The sequence below is a fragment of the Oratosquilla oratoria genome, chromosome 9 (genome assembly GCF_046742065.1).
Source record: "Oratosquilla oratoria isolate Oo_2021 chromosome 9, ASM4674206v1, whole genome shotgun sequence".
In the NCBI taxonomy this organism is placed as follows: domain Eukaryota; kingdom Metazoa; phylum Arthropoda; class Malacostraca; order Stomatopoda; family Squillidae; genus Oratosquilla; species Oratosquilla oratoria.
Genome location: NC_134785.1, coordinates 11811040 through 11827413, shown reverse-complemented (window position 1 = coordinate 11827413; position 16374 = coordinate 11811040). Strand labels below are relative to the sequence as shown.

Below are 16374 nucleotides of genomic sequence, written 5' to 3'. Positions count from 1 at the left end.
CCGCATATCTTCCCTTTGCCGCCATTTCCTCCGTTAAGATCTGTTCATCTACGCCTTTTACTTTTTCTTTTCTACGTGACTCCTCTCCCTTTCCTATCTTGATTTCCTTCCAAAACATTTCTATTACTTTCAAAGAATTCTGTCATACTCCTCCTCATTTTATATCTGCTCTCCTTTATACCTCTTTTATTTTTTTGTTGTGCTTCTCTTCTCTTTTTTATACCTCCCATATGATTCTCTCCCATTACTTTGCGACCAGTCCCTGAATACTCGCTTTTCTCCTCCTACTTTCTTCACTTCATCATTCCATCATTCACTATTTTTCCTTCTATTACCGCCCACCCCCCCTTGTTCCACATATCATCTTTGCACACACTGTCACTTCCTCCTCGAAACACCTCCATCCCTCTTCCACACCTACTTCTACTCTATCCTTCACCACCTCCCACCTCTTGGAAGCCTGAAATACATCCCTTTGTGTGCAAATACCGTCCAGGAGTCAGCCGATGTACTAATTGATTTGTCCGCCGACGGGCAGACACTGCAAAACTTATAATCTATCTTTTGTTTATTTATTTATCAGTTTATTTGTTTATCTATATTTCATCTTTTACTTCTTATTTTTTTACGTATGGGCGTGTTTGGTTTGTTCTTCTCCTAGTGTTTTTTTTTTTTTTTTTTAAGATATACTGTACTAGCCATCATTTGGCTAAACTTAGGTATGGAGGACAAAAGATCACGATGGGATGTAATGATAGTGGAGGACAAAATATCATGGTAGGATATGATGTCACTGGAGGACAAAATATAATTTTAGAAAGGGATGCCGGACAGAATGTCAATGAACGACGGGAGGCCGGTGTGAAACGCGATGACGCAGGGGGACAAAATGTACAAAAGAGATCGGATGACCGTGAGCGACCAGATGTCCGTGATGGAGGAAATGTTAATTTTGATGGGAGAAATGTTAATGAGGCATTCAATGTCAATGAAGGACCAAATATCAAAATAGAGCAAGATGTCAATAAAAAACAAAATTATAATGTAAGGCATAATATTGAAACTCAAACCGTGTCAAAAAGAAACAATCACGAGTTTCTTAAAACCATGTACTTTAATGCCCGTAGTATTAGGAACAAATTCCAAGAAATACAGGCGTATGTCAAAAGCGAAAATCTCGATATGATAGGAATAACTGAGACATGGTTAAATGGTGGAGAGTTTGAAGCTAAATCTAATATTGCGGGATTTAAACACTTTCATCAGGATAGAAACCCCAAGAAAGGTGGGGTGTTCTGTTGTACGTTAAAAACAATGCCTATGCTTGTGTTTTAGAGATAGTGAAACAAGATGCATATGATAGTTTGTGAGTAGAATTAACCCAAACAAATGGACAAAAAATTAATGTAGGTGTAATATAGGCCAAAGACATTATCATTAGCAGACGACAAACTGTTATTTCAAGAACTGTCTAGTTTCTGCAACCGGGATTTATTGATAATGGGTGATTTTAATTTTACTGTCATTGACTGGATGACCCTTGAACATGGCCATATAAGTAGTCGCTTGATTGATTTTCTCGGTGACAATTACTTAGTTCAACATGTAAAAGAGCCCACAAGACATGGAAACTTACTCGATCTATTGATCACTAACCGCGAAAGCATGATAACTGATGTAGAAGTCGGTGAAAAATATTGCAAATAGCGATCACAATTTAGATTCAAACTACTAAAAGTCTTAATAGATACTTGTGTTTCAGTAAAGCTCAGTTCATAGGACTACATCAGGAGCTCAGCTTACAGATTGGGAGGCAAAATTAAGCCAAAGACCTGTAGATCAGATGTGGGAAATATTTCAAAATACGCCCTCTAAGATGATTCATACTTACATTCCTTTTAAGGTACAGACGTCCCCCAAATCAGGCTCGTCCCAGATGGCTTGACAAAGAAATTGAAAAAAAAGTATTGCTAAAAAGAGACAGGCTTATAAGAAATATCAATGCTCGGGTGCATCTAATGACTATCAAAGTTATGTATTAATACAGAGAGATTTAGAAAAGAAAAAAAAACGAAAACGACAATACGAAATGAATATCTCTGATAAATTCAAAGAGAATCCCAAAGAATTCTATAGTTACATTAGAGATAAAAAGGTTGTTAGGAATCACATTGGGCCACTATTATCTGCTGACGGTCAACTTAAATATTCAAATGAAAGAATGTGTGATATTTCAAACAATTATTTTAGCTCATTATTCGTAAACGAAACACCTCAATGTGAACTCCAAACTTTGTTTCAGCCAGATCCTCAAGCCCTCAGAGTATATGGACTGAAATAGGGCAATTGGCCTGAATTTGTTTAGGATGGACATCTTGCCTTGATGAAGCCCAACATCGTTTCCAAGTTCTTGTTTTGCGCCGCCGCTCTAACAGCCGTAGCCTCTCTTTTCCACTGCCCCCCCCCCCTCCATGCTCCTCTGACTAGCTACACCATCCCACTTCCTCTCTGGAAGGTATGTTTTCCATAAATACCATCGTACCACACGGGCTCAAACAAAGCCCGTGGGAGTGACATTTCACTCCCAAATAGAAAAAAATAATAATAAAAAAAAATGCGGCACACAGGAAGTGACATGCAGACTCGAACAGGGAAAAGCATCGGTCTGCCAAGATTCCTGTCCATTGGAATCCGCCTCCGTAGCCTTCTGCCAAGCCTAGCCTTCCTTCTGCCAGACCGACAGGCAGGGTTTAAATTTAGTGTTTCTTTCTAGCCACTGCCTAAAGAAGCAAAGCCTGCAAGGCAGTAAGAGGGGGGGGGGGTAGCCTGGAGCCGTGAGGCGTCTTTTACCGTGTGCACCCCTGAGGAGGCGTACTCAGTGGTCTTGGAAATCGAAATACTATGTGCCGGTAGAGGAAGACTTCCCTTTTTGTATGAAGCCATCCAGCGGCGGTTCTGTAAGCGAGGAATCATAATCGGCCCATCCCTCTCAGGAGTAAGAAGCAAGCAGGGCTAATATCTTATAACTAACTTACCACACTTAGGTTCACATTGCCCAGTAAGTAAAATCACACTACACACTAGTACAATTTTACACACCCAATTACACCTTTCAAGCTTAAACACTCAATACACGAAAACACGGGCGCGTATTGATACACACATATCGCAGACCTTCTGCAAGAAGCAGCTTTCGTCCCGATTAGAGAGTCAAAAGTTCTACAAATAAATGTAAGACGTTACTGTTCCCTTTGACCAAGGGGATGAGTTTTGGGTGTGTTTAAGATCATAGTATTACCAACAGATCGGACTAAATGAACTCTTAGCCTCCATCCAAGAGAGTAATAGCTGTCGATCACGAGTCCAGCACGTCATCCAGGTCTGTGGTGAATTCCACGCTCACAAACATAACCAGTGACAAGGATTTCATACTTTTCATCTTGATCCCCTTGAATTTACCTTGAAGAGCTTCTGCCTCAAGGGGATGATGTTCCCCCAGTGGAACTTGAGGCAAGGCCACGGAGTAGCTGCCACCTTTCAGTTTGTTGTTTATAGTCCAGCTGGTCAATAATGGAGTTGGAATTCGCTGGACGTGATGCTGTATAACCTGGGATGCCCGGCTGATCCGGTAGGGTTGACAGGAATTTGTCAAGTTCCCTTTTGAAAACTTCTGTTTTAACACCTGTAATGTTCCGTAGGTGTTTAGGTAAGTGATTGAACAGTCGGCCCCCCTTTCTTGAGATGCTGTTGTGTTGGAGCGTCCTGACTTTTAGCGGGCACTCTGATGGCAGGGCCAGTTGGGTGCCTTTTCTTCCGGTTCTATTTTCTTCTGGGGTGATATGGGTCTTTACTGGTTTAATAGGTTCTGTTTTGGGTGGAGTTATCTGGCCTTCTAGGATTGTCCATGTATACATTATCAGATATCTCTCTAGTCTCCTCTCTATTGAGTAAAGTTCATTTTCAGCCAGTCTTTCCCAGTAATTGTGTTTGTCCACATCTTGGTAAGCTGGAGTTCTTTTGATTGTTGAGGTAAAGGTTCTCTGAGGAGCCTCCAGCTGCATGATGTGGCCTTGTTTGTATGGAGCCCAAAGTTGTGAGCAGTAGTCGATGATAGGGATGACTGGGGCTTTCCATAAGGTTAGCAGGGTTTCTGGTTCCCTGGTGTGGAAGGTTCTAAGTATGTATCCCATTCGTTGTCTGCATTTTGATACTGTTTTTTCTATGTGTTGGTCAAACTTAGCATTATCCGAAAGTATATCTCCTAGATCTCTTACAGATGTTTGTTGCGTGATAGGGTTTCCTTTTGGATCTTTATAATAAGTTTCGTGTTCGTTCTTACCGAACTTTATAAATTCAAATTTGTCCTCATTAAATTTCATGTTATTCATTTCTGCCCATTTGTATATTTTATTTAGGTCTTTCTGTAGTTGGGAGCTATCTTTTTTGCTAGAGATTGTTTTGAATACCCGAGTGTCGTCTGCAAATGATAGTAGTGGGCTGGAGATATCGGTGTTGATGTCGTTGACCATAGTCAAGAATAGTATAGGACCAAGGACAGTACCCTGTGGAATGCCACTTATCACTGCTTCTTCTCTTGATGCTCCTCCCTCCACATAGTTAATTTGTTTCCGATTTTTAAGGAATGACTGAATCCATTCCCCAAGCTTGCCCCTTATCCCTAGTGATTTGGTCTTTTGAATGAGGATCATATGGTCAACTTTACCATAGGCTTTTGCGAAGTCTAGATATATTGCATCGACATTTTTGTTCTCTCCAATGGATTTTAGGGTTAAATTGTGGAAGTCTATCAATTCTGTTAGGCATGAACGTTTGTTTTTAAAACCGTGTTGGAAGTCTCTTATTAATTGGTTTTTCTCTAGGAAATGTAAAATTTTTTTTTTTTATGATTCTCTCAAAAATTTCAATGATATTTGAGGTGAGTGCTATTGACCTGTAATTTTTCGGTTCCTTTTTGGATCCTCCTTTATGTATTGGAGTGACATTGGCAAGTTTAAATATTTCTGGTATTTCACCTGTGTCCAGGGACTTTCTCCACAGTGTAAGGAGGGGAGCTGATGTTGTCTTTTTGCATTCTTTGAGAATGTAGGTGCCTATGCCGTCTGGACAAGGTGACGCTGATGTTTTCATATTGTCTATAACCTCCTCTATATCTTCCTTTCTTATTTCTATGTCTTCTAATGTATCTTTATCTTGGACCAGAGTTTCTTCAGTTGTGTGTATATTAGTTGACGGGGTGCTCCAGTCCTTGACATACTGGGTTTGAAGGATGTCAGCCATTTCTTGTGGGGATGTGATAGTATGTTGTCCATCTGCACTAACTAGTGGTCCGATATTGTTCTTTAGTGTGGAGTTCTTTTTTGCATAATTAAAGAAAAAAAAATTGTATTATTTTTTATTGTTTTTATGGCTTTCCTTTCACTGCCCATTCTTTCGGTTTCGTAAAATGTTTTTATTCTATTTTCTAGATCACGTAGTTCTCTTTCAGCTCTATCTCTTTCTATTATATTGCGTGGACTGTCCTTTTTTGTGGTTGTTGGAGAGTGATTTTCCAATTTTGGTTCTCCTCCTCAATAATGTCTTTCTGTATCTATGTTCTTTTGATATATTTTCCCTTCTTGGTTACTTCTTGGGTGCGATGGAGTAAATTCTTTTCCTTAGGTGTTTTTCTATTATATTCCCAGCATTCCTGTGTGCTTTGGTTCTTAAGTTCTTCGTTCTAATTTATTCTTTCAAGGGTTTCATTGATTTTTACCCAATTAGCCTTGTTTATGTTAATATCTGAGAATGGCATCCTTCTTTGTTTATGAGTCACTGGGTTTATTAGGGATATATTTGTTTCGGTTATGATTATATTGTGATCCGAGTGTATAATTGGGATATGTTTAGATCATTTAACACATTTGGGTTATTGGTTAGTATGAGGTCGAGGATGTTGTTGTTTCGTATTGGAGTATGAACTTTTTGGGTTAAGAGAAGCGTTTCCATCATTTTGTTTAGCATTTCTCCTTCGTTATGGTATTTTCCAGACTCCGTGGTGCCATGGCTGCCCCATGTAAAGTTTGGTAGGTTGAAATCACCTATTATCATCACCTCCATAGAGTGCTCTTTGATTTGAGGACAGTCTGTAATTTTACTGAGTATGTCCTTCATGTCTGAACTGGTGCTGTCTGGTGGGATGTAGATGGTGGCCATTATTATTCTCCTGTTTTCTACAGTAATTGTTATTATGATTATTTCACATGCACCATTCGAATAGGAGAGTATGGTTTCAGAAGGGATGATTTCCGGGATGTACATTATAACACCTCCATGTGATCGTCTTTCTCTCTCCGTTCTGTGGCAGCTGTGTCCCTTTATTTGAATTTCGGAGTCCATAATCATTGGGGTTGAGTTTCTGTTAATGCTATTATTGCCGGCTCTCCCATAGTTAATGTTTCTATGAATGGTATTTTAAATTGGTTACTATTGGGATATAAGCCTTGAATGTTTATATAGGTTATTGGAAGGTTGGGCGTAGTGGTAAGGGTCTCCCCCAAAGATGTATTTGGTTGAGGCTGGGGGTTCCCAGTTGGGGTTTGATTAATCCCGTTATGTACATCATGGAGTTTTGGAGGTTTCTCGTTTGTGCCTTTATTCCTTGAAACCCCAATAAATAGTCATGCGGGATACTGATTTCTTGATTTTCTTGGGTCAATGGTTGTGGTTGTGGTTGGTTGTTGGTTGATGGTTGTTTTGGGCTTGCAGGTTCCTTTGTGGGTTTGTCTGCCTGTTGAACTTTTGTTCTTTTTGTGCCTTTCAGATGGGGGTATTTGCAGTTTAAGTTATAGCATTCTCTCTTTTGCCATGAGAATTTACAGATGCTTGGGTGTAGGAATTTACATTCAGCACCTTTTCTACAACCTTGTTCATCAATTTCATCTGCTCCATATTTGCACATGCCTTTTTTGTAATATCGGCATATGTTCTTTTTTGCTGGCTTTTTTTCAATTGGTGGTTAGCCTGATCATGTGTAGTATTAATGGTCTCCTAATTTTTAGGGTTTGGCCTAGGTTTCTTTTTTGAATCTGGAGGTGGGGTCGAGTTTAGTGTACGGTTTCTATTTTGGGATTTTACTTTGGAGAGTTGGGTTGGAGTATGTCCTTTGATGAGTCTCTTAGTACTGAAAACTTGTTGGATAAACTTACTCTATTCTCTTGTGCTGTTGTTGGTTGACTTAAGGCAATTATTCCCTCTGTTGGCATGCCCTGCTTTGCTATATGCATATCTGGGCTAGGCCTTGGTAGAAATTGTTGGGTTTGGTTGGGGTTTGCAGTCTGCTCATGTTATGATGAGTGTTTGTGTATAGCCCCTGTTAGGTTATGGTTTGTATGCTGTGGTAGGGCTTGGCTCAGTTTTGGTGGTGGGCAGGGTGTTTGTGTTTGTGGGATTGGTGTTTCCACGTTTTCTTCTCTGGTTTCTGTTTCTGTTTGTGGGCTTCTTGGTGCACTGATTTCTGTGATTTTGTGTGTTTTTATTTTTTAGAGAAATTTCTCTTGCCAAATCAGTGCATCTTCGGCCTCCTTTGTTTCATTTTTCGTGGGCTAGTCGTTTCGATATTTATAATCAAAACACCTCTTACACGTGAATATTCTTTTTGTTTTCATAAAGAATACTATTTGGTATAATGGGAACCCTGAACAAAAATAATGGATCCATTTAGCGCATCTGCTGCACATAATGGTGTGTTTCATATCATCAGACATATTACAAGTGTCGCATGAGTTTATTTGTTTTGATACTACGTGGGTGGCCATCTTGCAATTCACTTCACTATTTTATCACTACGATTTCGCTTTACAGATTTTTTTTTTGTGGGGGAATTGTTTGGATTATATCGGTAAATTTTACAAATTTGTAAGAAAATAGAGCACACAAGCGCATACGTATACTTGACTTGATCTGACCTTCTACACTTCTGGTAACTTCTTGCTCCGTTTTATTTCCCATCGAGTGATTCCCCTGCCCCTTTTACTGGGTTGGTGTTTCAGGTACAAACATAATCGAGTTGTGGTGCATTGACGTCGGTAAAAATGTTTTTTCTGATGACTAGTTGGATTTAGACCGCCCAATCTCTTCATTAACTTATCTGAGAGATGTGCTGTCATAGCTTAGGTTATCAGTGATCTCTGTAGGTGACATTTGGATGCAATATTTAGAAGAGAGAAACAGGAATCCTTCTTCTGTCTACAGCAACATTCATGCAGCAAACCTGATCATCCTCTAAAGGATTTTGTCAAGACAAAGAGGAGCCTCCGAGTTCAAGAAAAACTTTGGAGCCATTGATGCCAGAAATATATATTTTTAAGATAACGTGGCATTCGGCTAGCGTCACTCGGTTTGCTATAAAACATGGAGCAAGGAAGTCAGGGGCAGCAGTCGTGGCGTGGCGTCAGAAAAGCACCATGACACGATCAGCCGCCCTCTGGACGACGGTCCTGTCCCTGGCCGTCGTGGTCAGCTCTGGTAAGTGACTCCTTTCTCCTCTCTCTCTTTCTCCTTTTCGACTGAGCCATGAACGCATGTTTCTTGAAGAGGGAGAAGATGAATAGAAAGACCTAGTCGTTGGGAGGGTAGGGAGAGTGACATGGAGCATTCTCGAACTCCTAAAATGAAGTATACGTAACCAAAGCTTTTGTCTCTTTACAGCACCTGTGCAAGACTCAAAATGTATGATCCAGTGTCCAAAGATCCCGAATCCCAAGCTGAAATATGAGTTAGAGAAGACCTACGTGTACGACCTGAAAGCAAGCTCCTTCATTCAAGTTAAAGATGTTCAGGAATCCGACGTCCAGTTCCAGGTGGAAGGGCAAGTGCACCTAACCTTCAATCAACCGTGCATGGCATCCCTCCAAATCAAGAACTACAGATACGCAGACAACACCAAGATCAACGTCACTGATCTTCCTCTCGTGTTAGCCATAGTGGACGGTCAAGTGCAACACGTGTGTGTACATCCTCTTGACTCCGCAGAGTCTGCCAACGTAAAGATGGGAGTCGCTTCTCAATTCCAGAACAGTCTTCCTTCTTTGGTGAACCTTCCAGAGGAGGGTCGTTTCAGATACAATTTCACTGAGGTAAGTTTAACATGTGTCCTTTGAGTGCTACAAATTATTATTTTGATCTGCATAAAGAATGTTGAATCACTTTCACTGATTATTTCGTATCTGTTGTTGACAGATGGACACCCAGGGCAAGTGTGTCACCAATTACATCGTTGGGCAAGCCAGAGACGAGGTAACCAAAGTGAAAAACAGTAGGGCTTGTTCCGACCACGCTCTCTTACCATATCCCAGCAATATGAGTATTCCTTGGTCCCAGATGCCTCTTCCACCCTTATACGAGTCTACCACCACGTGTAAGCAGCAGTTTAACGAAAAGATATATAGCAAGGTAAAGTGCACAGAAGCCACCATCATCAAACCTATACCTGGCATGTACAAGTACGTCAAGTCGTGGCAGAAAACAGAGCTTAGCTTTGTGAACAAGATTAGCCCAGTTTCCCAGACCAATTTCAACAAATATAACAAACCACTAAACTTGACAGTCATCTACCCGAAACCCAAGGAGATACAAGGGGATCTCGTTGAAGACTTGAAGAACCTTTGCAATGATCTCAGTACTCCAATCAAGGAAACCGCAGCCAAACATCTCGTCCGGGTCGTCAAACACCTCCGTCATCGCAACGTTGTCAAAGTCATGAACACAGTTTTACCCCAGATGCAGTGCGAAAACAAACCTATGCTTGAGAGTCTTCTTCAAGATGCTGTGGCCTTCACGGGCAAGGCAGGTATACCATATATGGTCAAGGAGATCGTAGCATCCAAAGCCGAGGGAGGAAGAACTCTTCTCTATGCCCTCGCCCTTCAGATGGAGTCTCATCCCAATATTTCCACCATAGAATCCCTCAAGGAGCTCTTTGAAATGACTAATGCTCCTTCTGAAGTTCTTCTTGCTTCCGGTTCCGTTATTAAGACCTACTGTCATCAAGAACCACTATGGAGAGAAAAACCCCAGATCATGACTATTTTGAACACGATTAAAAGGAAATTAGAAGCTTCTATGGAGTCCTCCGGAAATAAACGAGAACTTATGACACTTCTCAAGACCGTCAGCAACATGGGACGAGTTGCCATTGGTCTTACTACGGAAATCATCCAAATGGCCAAGAAGAACCCCGAAATCCCCGTCAGAGTCGCAGCTATTCAAGCACTCAGAGATGTTCCTTGCACGTCTGAGGTAAGTTTGACTCCAAATGTGTTTAACTATAGTTCTTTGTTTGATTAGAGACGGCTGTTTCTTCCTTGTTATTGCATGTTCTACAATGCCCACTTATCTCACAGATGTCCAACGGCTTGATGAAGATTTTGAAGAGAGTGGAGGAGGTCCCCGAAGTCAGAGTTGTGGCTTACTTAGAATCCGTCAGATGTTTGTCCAAAGAACAACTGCGTGAGGTCGTGCGCATGTTGATATCCGAACCCAGTGTGCAAGGTATGTCTGTCAGACTATATGTTTTTCTTTTTACCTGGATGTTGTAGTTTGATACTGTGACACGTGCTTATTTAAGACACTAACTTAAACAAATTTCTCTCTTCACCTCAGTGCGGAACTTCGTCTTGACTCATCTGACTAATCTTCAAGAGACGGATGCTCCTTACAAGCAATATGTGCGTCACTTGCTCTCACAAAATCTTCTTCCAACAGACTACAGAGCAGATATCACCAAATTCTCCCGTGACATTGAACTGTCCTATTATTCCCCCACCCTCGGTTCTGGTGCCAACCTAGACACCAGCATCATCTACTCAAACGAATCCATTCTTCCTCGTTTAGTGAACACTAAATTCGGGGCAGAGATTTTACACCAACTGAAAAAGATCATCGAATTTGGTGCACGAGTACAGCAAAAATCATCTGGTCCCACACTGGACACGAAGACATCCTCACGGGAATCCCTATGGGAGTATGTAGGCAAATACCTTAAGAGTGAAAACACTCTGTCTCGTTTGCTTAAGGAACTCAAAGTGCCAAGCTGGCTTGTACCAGGCATCGAAAATGTCGAGGTCTTCCTTCGCGTAATCGCTCAAAAGCTGTTTGCCAAACCTTTACCACTCTCTATGCCCGACTTGATTCTGCAATCAGTGAACACAGCTCGAGGCATTCCGATCGAAATCGACTACATCATTCCAACCATACAAGGTATCCCTCTTCACATGGAGATCTCTGGGGCTGCCGTCCTACGACTTGAGATGCAAAGTGACTTGAAACTCTCCAATATTGTCAAGATGGAAGATTCTAGTTCTGAAGCTAAACTTCAGCCAAGTTTGTCAATCCAGGCTGACGGCTTCATTGGTTTCAAATTGCCTGGTCAGAAGACTGGTATCCAAATGGGCAACAAGATCCACACTAGTACTACAAGCAATATCAAGCTTGACGTTCAGAACGGAAAAGCCCAAGTTAAGATAAGTCTGCCGAAAGGTATGCCCCCCACTACCTTGAGCACCCAGACTGTCCTCGTTGAGCGAGGTCACGAGAAGCCCTTCCCATCCAGCTATAGTCATTTCGAAAAGAAGTTCGAGACCCTTGGCGATCCAGTGGAGATAATGCTGGCATATGGTAAAGAACCGGAGCCCTTCTTTGAAATTTTCACCCGGTCGCTCCCATTGATCGGATCTCAGTCCATGAAGGCCAAGCTGGAGCAGAGTACTGACGAGTCTTCCATCGTAGTGTACTACTCGCAAAGCCCAGAACAGAAGTACTCACAAGATTCAATATTGGCGAAGGTCTCTCTCGCCCTAAAGGAAGTTCACCAAGGAGGTAAGATAAACTTGTTTCAGATACAACTTTTGCCCTTAAGTGAATTTCACTTTCCTTTACGCAGACATGTACCTGTCGCCCCTACAGTCATATCACTATTGTGAATCATTAGAAGTGTTTTCGGTTAATACCTCAATTTAGGGAACGCCGCGGTAGTGAAGGGAGTAAAGGCCATCTTGAACAACCCACTGACTATGGTGACCTTCTCACACAAGCAATATTATTGTTGAACTTGACTGATTGAATATTAGTCAGTTTAATCAATAAATGATAATTGCATTTTTGTTTTATAATGGGCCTATCAGGGAGGGTAGTATTTACTGGTCATTGATGTTTAAACCGACTATATTCTACTACTTTCCTCATTGAGTTTTCTTCACACAGTGATTCCACGGACACTAGATCTGGATGTGAAAATCAAGGACCTGTATAAGCTGAATATCCATTCAGAATTGTCGAAGACCGATTATCTTCTTACCCTGAAGACCAGTTTGACGCCAGTAGCAGGCATGTACCAAAAAATTGAGGCCCGCATCAACAATAACCTGAGGCAACAAGTCTTCAAGGGCCATGCTAAGTGGGAGAGTCAGCAAGGAATTTGGGAGTTCGAAATCAAGGATCATCATCGAGTGAATGCCAGAGACTACACCGCTGAATTCCAGTAAGGTTCAAATAGAAGCTGTTGGTGATTGATTCATCGCTATAACTTTTTAAATCAGAGTGTATTTGGCGGAGTGTCAAAATACTCTTACGCATTTTATTTATCCGAGAATTACTCCTGCATAACTGTCCTCAAAATGATCAATCAAGGGAATTAAGTTTTGGTTTACCAATTGGACATGAGCGCTGGTAGAGCTATGATTCACTGGAGATGGTGAGGGAATCATTTGTAGTTACGAGTGCTGGCTTATACTAGTTCTTTTTCAGGGGCGAAATCCAAATAGGCAACAGTGTATATCCCTACAAAAATACACTGCATCTTCCATCTCTTGCCTGGACGAAGGAGAGTTTGAAACAACGCAATCAAATTGACCTTGCCTGGACACTTCCAAATAAGATAAGCCCACATATCATGCTCCAGATCAACCCAAGCCAGGACTCCGTATTACTCAGGTAAGGAGGAGCAAAATTGGAAACAACTGCTATATTTTGCTATAGATATATCAAAATCACTTGTCTTTAATGCTATACGAACATTACAGCTTTGTAGAACATGGTTTCCCATCTCATTACCAACACACTGTCTTCTGATTTCTTTTAGCTTGGAAACATTGGGAGACCAACAACAGCAGAAATATCATGGGGAAATAAATCTCCAATGGCCCTCTTTATTCTCGAGGGATGTAGCTGCAGAAAAACTAAAGAAAATTGTCTCCGGGAAACTAGTTGTTCCGGGTCTGAAGCACCTCACTTTCGATGCCACATTGGAGAACATGGAGAGCAGCCGTGACATCAACGCAACTTTCGTTCCATGGTGGAGGAGATCCTTCCTTTTGAAAGCCCAAGTTCCTTTCAAATCCATAGGTGATATTGAATTACAGATGAAGAGGAATCCGAGCGACCAAAGTATACAAATGACTCTCAAGCGCAAGGTGACAGACAAGACAATGTTGGTCAAATGGATCTGGGCTCCCTCCAAAGCACAGCTCATGATACAAACACCTTCCCGAACCATGAAGGCCGACCTTACCACTACATCTCCATACAAACTGCGACTCCTACCTGATATGTCAAAGCCTGAGATGGACTATGAAGTATCGATTCCCCTAACTTCGACAGGATTCGATGTGGTAATCAGGGTTCCTAATGTGACCAAGAGAGTGGAAGGAAGCGTCAATGTAGCACAGTCAACGGTAGATATTGATATGGACGCCTTCCGCCTGTCAGGGAACAGCATCAAGTTACATGCAGACTTCTTCAAATCCACTACCGGCGTTTTTAGGGTTCAGGGCAAAGTGATTTCTAAGGTAAGATAGTTCTATCCCCTACCACTCAGTACACACTGTAATATAACAGATATGAATAAGACAAACGTTAAACTACCTGTAACTTTCAGATGCCGGGATCTAAGGAACTTCCCTTCACTATTGATATTCATCGGATGCTGAATGAAACGAGCTATTGCCGCGGTTATATGGCCAATTTCTTCCTGCCTGTGGGACAATACCTTGTCACTTCCAAAATGTGCGCACCTGCCTACATCGAAGCCACTTTGAAGCCAATGAACTCGATGGGATCTGGACCAGAGTACCACGTACACCTTGGCGTGCGAGACCCACAGGAAGCAGCTTTAGTCCTTGATGTACAAGAGCCTAAGCATTGGAAGCCTGTGGACGTCGTTGGCCTCCGTCTCCAACGCGAGAATCCATTCATGGTCAACGGCATAGTCACTTACCAGATGGAGAAATTCAACACAATCAAGGTAGAATAATATATGTGCTGCAATTGTAAAGGGTGACCAGTCAAAAGAAAAAGTTTATAGCTAATGCTGATTTTGTAATAAATATAGTTGTAATAAGATATGGGATAAGATAGAAGTCCGTCTTAATTTTGTTTGATGATTTCAGAATAAACTCACGAAGATCGTAGACACGATCAAGGAATGGATACTGGAACATGGAGAAGGCAAAAAAGAGCAAATTCCGGCCATGATCAACCAGATACATCAGGACGCTAACGCTATCTTCACCCACTGGAAGAAGGACAAATTTATTGTCGATTTGATGAAGGTTTTAGATGAAGAGATCCTTCCTTACGTTTTCAAGTTGGAGAAACTCTTCAAACAGCTTGGTTTGAACTTGGTTTGGTCTCCTTCATTTATCCCTCAAGGTATGCATAGTAAATAACACATCACATATGTCTCACGAGCCAGAGAATACTGACGTTCTGTTGTGGATAGTCGTTATCTCCTGTAATCTTATAACTAATCAAACAACCGTCCTTTACCCATAGGTAATGTGAAAGAGTTGGGGTCAGATGACATTCTTAGTCTGATTGAACCCGTTTGGTATAAGATCGAAGAGAGCAAGATCTGGAAAGCATTTGAGAAAACAAAGCTCTACGCCACTTTAAAATCTACCATCGATAAATACATGGACGTAGACAAATATAGGAACGAGCTTGGATGGGACCTGAAGAAAGCCTTTGACTGGATGAACTGGAAACATCAAGGCCAGATGATTGACTTCGTGATTGACTATTTACAGCAGGTAACTCAGCTCTTAGTTTGGCTATAGGTAGAGTTTTTATTCTATCTCGATGGCGTTTGTCCACCACCATGGCATTTTCCCTTTATGAGAAACTTTTCATTTTGTCATTGCAGAGTAAGGAGTACCCCGACCGGATCAGCACTACCTCCGTCATGTTGGATAAAGTGAAGAAAATGGTAGGTTTCGGTTTTATGTTGGAAAAGGGAAAGGTTGTCCTCCATGTGCCCATGGTTCGCCCATTGTACTATATTAGCAGCTTGCCTTATGGGTTCAACGTCCCCGATTTAATGCCTCTAATGAAGTGGCCCATGTACTTGACACGTGCGCTCGTCTGGGGTGAGTTCGAGCCTTATGGCTCTGTGCAGGCCTGGATCCGAGGTGATGGTCGCATTCGAACCTTCGACGGACTCTACAAGACCATGGACCTCTCCACTACTCCACACATCCTGGCCAAGATAGACGAGAGTCGCTACATTCAGCTGCAGATGGCCTCTGAGAACACGTATCAGGTAAGCCTGATGTGGGAGGGAAAGAAGTACCTCATCCAAGTAACCCCGAAGACGGAGATTCTCGTCAACGGCAAAACCTTGAAGGAAGGAGATGTCCTCTATGAAAAGATCGTCACCATCGTCAACAACGTTGGACAGGTTGTCATTAGGTTGCCTGACCTGACTGTGACCGCCCGCAAAACTGGTCTCTTTGTGACCGTGGACCCCGGTGTCATCTACAAAGGAAGTCTCCGAGGTCTCCTGGGGACCTACAATGACAACACTTCCGACGACCGAGTAACACTGAAGACAAACTAAAGCACAGCAGTCGTTGTGACGCGCTCCTGTGCAAAATGGGGAACATTGGATAAGGGATCTACAGACGAAAGATGTATATCATGTATCCAATCCAGACTAGATTTATTGGTTGAAAATTCTATCTATGCAATAATTTGAATAAATCATCATGATTCAGCAAATTTAATTTATTCTTTTATTCCACAATTACCTTAATCTCAAAAGAACCAACATGAAAATAAAACTTTGCACTTAATGAAGATTAGTTGGCATACACCAATGTGATTTTCCTTCATTCACTTGATAAATGAATATAACGAAACAGGTCTTTAAATGTATGGAATATATATGAGAGCCAAAAATAATCATCTAGAGGTAATGAAAGCTATTGGTTAACATAAGTGATGGGCAGACATTAGTGGAATGTGTATAGAAATGAAATTCCATTATTTCCTTTATGTTCAGAAATCAAACACAAACTGAATCTGTTTTATAAATGGAAGTTG

General features: G+C 41.5%; 1 protein-coding gene and 1 long non-coding RNA gene across 2 annotated transcripts in view; one reads left to right on the top strand and one right to left on the bottom strand.

Moving 5' to 3' along the window:
- The window catches only part of LOC143028204 (uncharacterized), a 32600-nt gene extending 16621 nt beyond the window's left edge, over nt 1-15979 (bottom strand). Inside the window, exon 1 of the long non-coding RNA XR_012966694.1 lies at nt 15841-15979. This is a non-coding gene — a long non-coding RNA (uncharacterized LOC143028204). The remainder of the gene's footprint in view (nt 1-15840) is intronic.
- Nucleotides 8367-16055, top strand: LOC143028202 (uncharacterized). Its single transcript, XM_076189979.1, has 12 exons — nt 8367-8523; nt 8707-9134; nt 9238-10296; nt 10401-10548; nt 10660-11874; nt 12259-12535; nt 12802-12987; nt 13136-13841; nt 13931-14296; nt 14442-14703; nt 14827-15083; nt 15197-16055. Exons 1-12 carry the CDS (start codon nt 8463-8465, stop codon nt 15887-15889), a joined length of 5658 nt encoding a protein of 1885 aa, XP_076046094.1. The 5' UTR covers nt 8367-8462; the 3' UTR covers nt 15890-16055.
- The last annotated feature ends 319 nt before the right edge of the window (nt 16056-16374 follow it).

Coding starts and splice junctions, on each gene's coding strand:
- LOC143028202 (XM_076189979.1), top strand. CDS start 8,463: ATGACACGATCAGCCGCCCTCTGGACGACGGTCCTGTCCCTGGCCGTC. Junction 8,524..8,706: donor GGCCGTCGTGGTCAGCTCTG/GTAAGTGACTCC, acceptor GTCTCTTTACAG/CACCTGTGCAAGACTCAAAA. Junction 10,297..10,400: donor ATGTTCCTTGCACGTCTGAG/GTAAGTTTGACT, acceptor CTTATCTCACAG/ATGTCCAACGGCTTGATGAA.